The 9,766-nt window shown below is 50.9% G+C and overlaps 1 protein-coding gene across 1 annotated transcript; it reads right to left on the reverse strand.

Annotated features, from left to right (window-relative positions):
• Positions 1 to 4,796: 4,796 nt before the first annotated feature.
• On the reverse strand, positions 4,797 to 6,453 carry NEUROG2 (neurogenin 2). Its single transcript, XM_004594520.2, has 2 exons — positions 6,108 to 6,453; positions 4,797 to 5,767 (listed from the first exon to the last, which is right to left on the reverse strand). Exon 2 carries the CDS (start codon positions 5,764 to 5,766, stop codon positions 4,948 to 4,950), a length of 819 nt encoding a protein of 272 aa, XP_004594577.1. The 5' UTR covers position 5,767; positions 6,108 to 6,453; the 3' UTR covers positions 4,797 to 4,947.
• Positions 6,454 to 9,766: the final 3,313 nt, after the last annotated feature.

Raw genomic sequence — 9,766 nt, forward strand, 5'->3', positions numbered from 1 at the left:
TACAGGCCTGCGGGCGCCGCTAAAACTGACCTATGTGCTGTCAGACAGGACTCTGGGAAGGACCCACCAGGGTCAAGGCCTCCGGAGCCCTTCCAGCAACCTCGCCCCAGCCAGGCTGCATAGGGCTGCGTTCTGGAGGGAACCCACCCGGCTCAAGCCTCTCCTCCCAACCCGGGCTGGGCCTGAGGCTGGGGCTGGAGCTGCGGATGGATGCCGTGCACCTGCAGGATCCAGAGCGAGGCTGTCCCTTCTTTCTCTTTTCTCCCCCGTTTTGACCCTTGGCTGCGTTTATGATATGGTATGCGCTGTAACAAGGTCTGCACCCTTCAGAACAAGTGCACATAACCAGCGCAGGAATCCTGGACTCCCTCGAAACAACACCCACTGAGGACAGCCAAGAGACGCTTAGGTACCCGCGCGCTGAACGGATCTGGCACCACCGGAGATATGGGAAAAGCTCCGCGGAGCTGTTGGAAATTTCTCTGGTCAGCCGCCGGGGGGGCGGGGGGGGGGGGGAGGTAAAGAAAGAAAGAAAGAAACAAATCGGGCTGCAACGCACCCCCGCTGCCTGCGCCGGGGTTTACTTGGCTAACTCACAGCAGCGCTGACCACGTTGTCCCCTAGTGCTGGAGCAGCGGTTAGACCCTGCAATTGCACCCATTCCTGCCAAGGAAAGGACGGTTGGGCTAGGTAGTGTGCTGTGTTGGGGGAGGAGCACTCCCAGCTAGGAGACTATTAGATGGTATTGAAAATAATAATAACTGCAAGATGGAGGAATCCACCATGGGGGGAGGGCACGGGGAGGGATTGGGGGAATCCCAGAGCCTATGAAACTGTGTCACATAATGCAATGTAATCAATAATAATGATAAAAAAGACAAAAAAGAAAAAACAATAATAATAATAATAATAACTGCAACAATTTACCGTGACTCAAGGCGTGCTTTAGGTGAGGAGGAAAATCCTGGGTAGGGGTTCTGTGTGGCAGAGGGAAGCCCGCGGTGTTCTATGGACACCTCCAGGAAGTAACTGTGTGAAGAAAGCGTCTTGCCAGGTGGGGAGTTACCTGTCCTATACCCCAAGGCTATCCATCCCTGCCTCTCCAGCTGAGCACTTAGGGTCGCTTTTATTTATTTATTTATTTATTTTTATTACAAAGTCAGACATACAGAAAGGAGGAGAGACATGAAGATCTTCCGTCCGATGTTTCACTCCCCTAGTGACCTCAACGGCCGGTGCTGAGCCGATCCGAAGCCAGGAACCTGGAACCTCTTCCGGGTCTCCCACGTGGGTGCAGGATCCCAAAGCTCTGGGCCATCCTCTACTGCTTTCCCAGGCCACAAGCAGGGAGCTGGATGGGAAGTGGAGCTGCCTGGATTAGAACCGGCGCCCATATGGGATCCTGGGGCGTTCAAGGCGAGGACTTTAGCCACTAGGCCACGGCCTGGGCCCTTAGGGTCGCTTTTTAAGGGATCACTTCACCAACTGAAGAGGATTCTGTCTTGGAAAAGCTGTGGTTCCTTGGCATGATTCATTCTCTCTCTCTCTCTCTCTCTCTCTCGCTCTCGCTCTCGCTCTCTCGCTCTCTTGCTCTCTCTCTCTGTCTCTCTCTCTCTCTCTCTCTCTCTCTCTCGCTCTCTCTCTCTCTCTGTCATCTTTTTATTTTATTTGAAATGCAATGTGTGTGTTGGAGAAGGGGAGGGGATGTTTCATCTGTTCAGTCACTTTCCAAGTGGCCTCAATTGCCAGAGCTAGGCCAGGTGCCAGGAACTCCATCTTGATTGGCTGGCAGGGGCCCAAGTACACTGGCTCTCATCTGCTACTTAACAGGAAGCACATTAACAGCACATTAACAGGAAGCTGGGTCAGAAGTGGAGCAGCTGGGACTGCCACTGGAAAGCTGATACAGTATCCTGTGTGGCCACATACTGTGCCACAACTCCAGTTCCATAAACTGGATTGCTGGCAAGTTTCTAGAAGAGGTACCTCACATGCCAAATATTATTAAAGCAGCAAGACGCTATTCCACAAAAAAAAAAAAAAATGAATGTTTTCAAGCTCTTGCATTGCAATTGTTTTGTTTGACTGGCTTGCCTTTTTGTACAGGAGAAGCATAAATGTGTTTCTAGCCACATGCAGCAGAGAAACATCACCTTCTTGCCACATGAGATAATCAAGGAGTAGCAAAGAGTAGCACAGATTTATGTTAGAAGGAATTCCCAACAGTTTTGTCTTTTGTACAGCCATAAAAAACTAAAAATATCAGACTGCTTCTTCCTTGGATAAAAATGAAATAATTAAAATAGGAAGCTGTTCTATGTGTTTGGAGAGGAGGAGGAGCTTCAGACAGATGTCTGGGGGAGAAATTATCATTGTGTCATGCAGGTAAGTGAGGATTTTGACTAAACTAGAAGCAGATGCTATCCATTGCTATCCAGGGGAAGGAGCAGGAGGGAAGAGGACTATGAACAAATTAACTTTTTTTTAAAACATAACCTAATATTTTTAGTTTGAGTTATAGAGAAACTTTACCCAACAGTCTTGAGATTAGAATGTGGTCAGCCCAGAAATGGTCTCCCCAAGAAACTGTTCAACCCATCTGGACAATAAGTAGCTGGACTCTATGCTTGGTATATGTTTGCAAGGAAAGAATCTTGATTGAATTTGAGCTGTGATACTGCATCAAGGTGGAGGAATCCACCAGGGGGGACTCCCAGAGCCTATGAAACTGTCACATAATGCAAAATAATTAATAAAAAAAAAGAATGTGGTCAGCGTTCACTGGTCATTTTTAACCCCAAATCAATCAAAGCTCTTGTTGGTGCTTTGGAAATTGTGGTGTCAATTAAATCATTTTGTTTCCTCATAGAAGTTTTGACTATGTAATTACTTTTAAAACTATGCGAAAGCAGAGCCATTTTAGAGGGTTTTTTTTAATCTATTCTGAATATATTCTTTAGTCTAAGAGTTTGCTTTTCTTTTTCCTAAAGATTTATTTATTTTATTACAAAGTCAGATATGCAGAGAGGAGGAGAGACAGAAGGGAAGATCTTCCGTCCGATGGTTCACTCCCCAAGTGACCACAACGGCCGGTGCTGTGTCAATCCGAAGCCAGGAACCAGGAACCTCTTCCGGGTCTCCCACGCGGGTGCAGGGTCCCAATGCATTGGGCCGTCCTCAACTGCTTTCCCAGGCCACAAGCAGGGAGCTGGATGGGAAGTGGAGCTGCCAGGATTAGAACCGGCGCCCATATGGGATCCTGGGGCGTTCAAGCCGAGGACTTTTTAGCCGCTTAGGCCAAGCCGCCAGGTCCCTAAGAGTTTGCTTTTCAAAAGAGCTAATTGGTTAAGGCAGCTAACACAAAATCAGCTTCCAAGGATGAACTTACTAATAGTTGTGGCACAGATGTTAGAGCTGGCAGAGCGAGCTCCTAAGGTCCACTGTTCAGTCCCTTTAGGTTACAAGGGAGTAATAAAGTCAAAGATGTGTAAGCACCAAATTCCTACATTTTGCATGAAGTTTCCACCTTCCTACTTTTTGAAATCAAAATTTTAGAGTTTATTATTAAACGTTAGAGTTTATTATGATGTAATTATCATTTTAATTTTGCTGCCCCCTTCTGTTCAGTTTTCTCGGAAATTGATGTCTTAAAAATAAAATCTTTTGTTATCAGTTATTCTTATTTGTGGCTCAAATACTATTGTTTCTTTTAATTGCTCTGTGAAACTATACATGTTGTCCCCCTAAACACAAGTACTGTATTTGACACAGTGAAAAGCACAACTTGTGCATGTAAAAACTACACAAGCCAGAAAAAAACTGAATACAACACACAGCACTTACGAAAATTAGATACTTTATTATAGTTTAATCACAAGAACAATCTTCTTGTTCTTCAAGACGTAAATACATACTAGAATAAACTCTGTCGCATATACAAAAAATACATACTTTTCCCATGAAAATTTTCTTTATAATAAATAGAAGGGAACACGTGTGTGGCTGATCCCAAGAATGCTCCGTGTCTGCTTGGGTTTTCAGACTGTTGATTTATTTTTAATCTCTTGAAAGAATGGGGAGTTCCCTCTCTCTCAAAGGTCGAGATAAATAATGCATGAAGCAAACCTCCCTCCTGATTTCTCCCTTTTCCTTCACATTTCTCCTTTTGATAGAGAGTTCAGCCTAAATTTCCACGCTTGTATTCAATCATTACAAAGCCTACAAATTATACAATGACTTCTAACCTGGCCCTCTAACAAAACAAGTCCCCCCCCCCTTATAAATCATAACAGACAGATGGCAAAATGGTGAAGAGAAAGGAGAAAGAAGGACAGGACAATGGGCATTGTGACGAATATGGGAAACAGAACAAAGTGCACATCAGAGAGGGAAAGTTTGGTTTGACAGGTGAAATTCCCACAGCCTGCAGACAGCAATGGGAATAAAGCAGATGCCTGCCCTTGCAAATCTGTGGATAACATTATTACCGGTGAAATCATTCAAATGCTAAGATACATTTGTTTCTACTCGACATTAACATCTCTATGTGGAAGCGAAAGTGAAGAGATCATGAGAACTGGTTGAATCTCCACTGGGAGATTCACACGCGCTACGCCGAGTCCCCAGCGGGCGTGGCGTGGCGTGGCCGAGGAAGGGAGGAGTGGCGTCCACCACGCGCTCTTTCACCTTCGCCACCTCTTTTCCCAGCGCATCTTCCCTAGTTCCCATACTTGCACCTTCGCGAAAGCCCATCTGCAGGAAGGAACCCCACAACTACGGAAAGCAAGTGCTCCAAGAAGCGGGGTGAGTGGCTTCCAGAGCGTGGAGAATGGAGGCGGGTAAGGGCGGGAGGTGGGCTTGTTGGTGAGCAGGGGGAGGACGAGCCACAGCTGCCAGTAAGGCCTGGCGGGTGAGCGGGGAGGAGAGGGAAGAGCAGAGATCGCAGCTCTAGATACAATCCCTGGCTATGGGGAGGTGAGATGCATAGCGGTGCTTGTCGGGAGCTGGGGCCTGCCAGTAGTCCAAGTCTGACCCGGCCGGGCTGGCTGGCGATAAAGTGCAACTGTAGGGGGAGGTGGAGTTAGAGACGGAGGAGGACGGCGCAGGGCTGTTGGTGCAACTCCACGTGGAGGCGGGCGACGGGCTATCGGCGCTGCTGCTCAGGGTAGCGCTAGCGCTTCCTGGGCTCAGCAGCACAGCCTCGGAGAAGAGCGCCCCCGGCAGGCCCCCGCCGCCACCCCCGCAGTGGTCGGCCAGGCGCAGGGTCTCGGTGAGCGCCCAGATGTAGTTGTGGGCGAAGCGCAACGTCTCAATCTTGGTGAGTTTGGCGTCCTCGGGGAACGTGGGGAGCACCTCGCGCAGCGCATCCAGCGCCGCGTTAAGGTTGTGCATGCGGTTGCGCTCGCGGTTGTTAGCCTTCAGTCTGCGCGTCTTCTTGATGCGCTGCACGGTCTCGGCCGTTTTGGCGCCGCGAGACATGGCCCGCGTCCGCGAGGGACGCCGCTTGCATTCGTGTCCCAGACCCAGTAACCGCGCGGGCCGGCAGCCCTCGGCAGCGACCGCCGCCGAGCTGCCCCGCGCCCCCAGTCCCGCCTCGACCCCAGGCTGCCGACGCGCCTCTCCCGACGCGCCCATCTCCTCCTCCTCTTCCTCGTCTGCGCTGGACGATAGTGGAGTGAGGGCGGCCGAAGCCGGAGAAGCCGAGCCAAGTAGCACCAGCACATCTTCCTCCTCCTTGAACTCCAAGGTCTCGGTTTTGACGAACATGCTGTAGGAGAGATAGGGGAGAAAAGAAGAGGCCAGTGAGATGTAAACACAGAAGCAGAGGCACGTTCCCCGTGTCACGGGGCACGTCCCCACGCACACCCGAAAACAGAAGGGTCTGCCAAGGCGCCGTAGCCGAAGGGCGGCAGGGGAGAATCCATACAGTGCTCTCCAAAGTCGGGAGCGCCTCCCTCGAATCCGGCACAGTGCAAGCAGCGCTGACGGCCGAGCTGCGTCCCCGGCCAAGGACTGCTGTCCCGGCGCCTTCAGCGGGTGCCAGAGAGGTCCGACTGCGAGCGGGAAGCAGCGGACCAAGCTGGGAACCCCAGTGCTGGGCTACTCACTTGCTAGGCTCCGAGTGCGCCTCCGCGGAGAGGTGACTTTGGCGCAGCCGGAAGCGCGAGCGCTGCGTCCTTCGGTCTTGGCTTGAAAGCAGCGGACCTTGCGCTGCGGCCGCGCGGCTCCACGGGGGACCTCTCCGACACCGGAGTTTGCCAAGAGCCCGGCGGCGGCCCGCCGGAGTCTCGTGTGTTGTGGTGGTGGTGCGTGTCTGTCTGTCAGTCAGTCCTTGGCCGTGCGGCTCCTGGCACGCGACTCCCAGGCACTCCAGTTAAAGCGAAGCTGCTTGTGGTTCAGTGGCTGCGTGTCTGGCACACGACTCTCCTTAAAACCCCTTATATACCACCAGGAAAACAATCAGATGTGCCCCCGGGCCCCCACCACATACACACCCTCGCCGCCGCCCGCTCGCCCCCTGTCACCCCTCCCTTCTGCCCCGCTTCTCCCTCCCCTGGCTTATTCTTTTCATTGCATTATCATCATTCATTTCTTTCTCTTTCTTCACCGCCTTTCCCCCCCTTCTCTGGCCCGGCCATCCATCCATCCTCCTCCTCCCAGCACCACCCCCGCCTTCCTTTCCCCCCTTTATCTAATCAACATAAAATGGTTCTAAAGCTCCCGTTGGAGCTCCCGGCTGCGGCCAGAGCTGCAGAAGCCCTGGCGGCGGCGGCAGTGGCTCAAGCTGCGGCTGTTGTCGCCGCCGCTGTCCATTGTGATTGGTGGCTCGCGCTCGGCTGGAGCGTGCCGCTAATTTATTAATGAATGGAGGTCGCGAGGCGCAGCTGGCCAATCAGGGCGCCCCGGACTCCGGGAGGCCTGCGAGCCACGCGCACCGCAGCTCGCTCCCTTTCGGCAGCTCATTAGGGGCCCGGGCGCCGGGGGCCGAGGCAGGGGCGCTGACTGTGTTGAGGGGGGAGGCACCCCGGCTCCCGCCCCCGCCCCAGTCCTCCCGGCCCCCGCGGTTCCCTCCACCACCATCCCCCACCTCGGCGCTCGCTCGCACGCAGACGCACCCGGCGCTGCTGGGCATCTCAGCTCCCGGGCAAAGGAAACCGAGGAATTAGTTAATGGGGGTCAGAATCCCGGGGAAAGCTGTTTAGCCCTGTGGTGCGGGCCGGCGTCTCTTGGCAAAGCCTCTTAGAGGCTGTATTAGATAGTAAACAATTTTTTTAAAAAGGCATTCATTGTAGTTAGCAGAGCCAAGAGGTGCGAGATATGGGTGGCGAGCTCAGCGTCGGGGAGCGCGTTCGGGTCCCCCAGAAACTGGCGTAGGAGAGCAAAGGGACATGAAGAAGAGGGCTTCAGAGAGAGGGGGCTGAGAGGGGGAGCTGTCGATGGGCGTTCTGAGGAGTGGTTAACTCTAGGTTAGGACTGAAAAGAACTCTGTTAACCTGCAGCAAACAGGTTCGGGGGCTCACGCGGGTTTTCCTTTGCATTCGCCCACTTTCTTCTGGGCGGAACGGGAGAGTTTGGGAGGATCACAAAAGGGGCAGCGAGCAGAACCGGAGCTGCCTCTACTCGAGGGAGCTGGGGTGGCGGTGGGAGCTACGCTGACTCCTCCGTGACCTCTGCTCCGCACTGGGGGGCGTTGTAGGGACAAGGGGCCCAGCATCCCGATTCCGCCACTGTTCAATGAAGGAAAAGAAAAAGAGCTGAAGGGCTGCTGGACTTGGGGACTTTGCGGGGGCGAAGGGGGGGGCACTTGTTCTGCAACCCGCCGGCCTTCCTCGTCCCCGCCAGGCTCACACCCACCCGCTTGTCATCCTGGCATAACCGGAGCTCCCAAAGGCCTGTACTGGGCCTCGAGGCAGCCGGTGCCCCGTCAGGAGGCAGGAGAGGCGTCCTCCAGAGTCTCCGGTGCAAATTCAGTTCAAAGAAAAGAGAATAATATCTAAGGGTTTATCCCCTCGGCTTGTAGGAACTTGAAGCCGGTAGAATTCCATAGGAGGCTAGAATGGCTGTTAGTGTTCTGACGAAACTCTAAGTTGTTTCTTTTCTCTTGTAGAGAGGCAACAGTGATATTGGAAGGCCAAAAGTAAAGAAAATGAAAATGAAGATCCAGTGAAAAGGCTGTTGCCACTACAGGTCTCCCAACTTCAAACAACCTGTCTGGGAAGTGTGCAAAGCCACATGACTTGTTTTGCTTTTTGCTGTGTGTGTTTTTAACTGTTCTTCCTTTAAAACCCATTCTCTGAATCTAAAAGGCATTGCTCACCAGTCTCCTCCTGGTGATTGATTTCCCTGGCTACCTGTGCAGACACGAGGAAAAGAGAGGCTCCCTCAGCCTGCCCAGCGCACAGGGTCCACTCCTCTCACATTTTGCTGTTTCTATATCAGAATCCACACAATCAGAACATCAGAAGTGACTTTGATGTCATGAAAAATGTCAAGATTGAGTGCATTGGCTGCACCACCAGAATTATTTTGTAGGTTAAAGTCATGGACACCAAACAAGCTCAAGTTTTCCTCATAGTTCCCCCTACAAGTTAACCCACCAAAAGTGTGATCTGGAGTAGCCCTGGTAGGGATGGAAGGAACATGTGAATTCTAATGGATGCAGTGTTTTTATCTGTAGATTTGAATAAAATGAAGGAGGAGACTGATGTACTGTAAGGGAAAGATCGTAACTGGCCAAGAATGCACCGAGAAAAGGTGCAGGGATGCCAAGCGTGTCAGTCTTTGCGTGCCTACACCTTACCCAGAGTTGCCAGGAAAGAAAAACAAGGCAAAAGGTGCAAGCAACAGACAACAGAAGAAGTCTTGGTTAAGCATCATGCAAACACCTCTTTGGATCCATTGATTAAAATTTGGGGTTTATTGATGGGGTGTTAGGTTTATTCAATGATAAAACCTATTTGGGGGAAGAACAGTCCCAAATCCAAGTAAGTACAGGTTTAAAGGGAAGCCCGGTGAATCTTGTATAATCCCAAGTGACAATGAGATCCAGCCAGGTCTAACGCTTAGCACTGGTGATGCACAATGACTTCCTTCAGTGGATGGTTAATAGTATTTGGGCACCTGATTCCCCACTTTTGGTGTCTCCTCACCACCCCCAGGATTTTGTGTTATTATAATTCACTGAAGTCCAAACCCTCTGTGCTGCTTGCCAGTAAGAAATTGAAGTATGTCTCCAAGTAGTCTGTGCAGATGTTTTGTATATGGCATTAGATGACACCATTTATTCTTATTCTAAAAGTCTCTTTCCAAGGATGCAGTAGTTCCATACTGTTAGGAACTATGTAGGTTGGGGACGTATTCAAACATGGTGCTAAATCATTTTCTAATCCATTGAATTATACAACATTACAGATCTCACTGTTATTTTTTTCAAATAAGGGTTTTGTTTCAGATGTATGACATTGGTGCATGCAAAGTACACATGTAAAAAAAAATCCCCCTTTGAGTCTGGGCTGTTTGCACTTTCAAGAGTTGCCTTCCACTTGAAGAGTGAGGTCTTCTGGAAATATTTTTTTCTAGATGAAAATATCTTTAAAAAAAACTAACCCAAAGGATATGCCAAAGAGCCCTCAGGTGGGCAAACCAAAAACCAGCGATTGGCACTCAGTTGCCTGGATAACAAAATTGCATTTGCTCCGCGTTTTGCTCGAGGTTGGGGTGTGTGTGTGTGTGTGTGTGTAGGCAATTCCGATTTGTACTCGCTTTG

This window comes from Ochotona princeps, chromosome 7, assembly GCF_030435755.1.
Source record: "Ochotona princeps isolate mOchPri1 chromosome 7, mOchPri1.hap1, whole genome shotgun sequence".
In the NCBI taxonomy this organism is placed as follows: domain Eukaryota; kingdom Metazoa; phylum Chordata; class Mammalia; order Lagomorpha; family Ochotonidae; genus Ochotona; species Ochotona princeps.

Excerpts from the sequence above, each read along its gene's own strand:
- NEUROG2 (XM_004594520.2), bottom strand. The coding sequence starts at position 5,766 with ATGTTCGTCAAAACCGAGACCTTGGAGTTCAAGGAGGAGGAAGATGTG.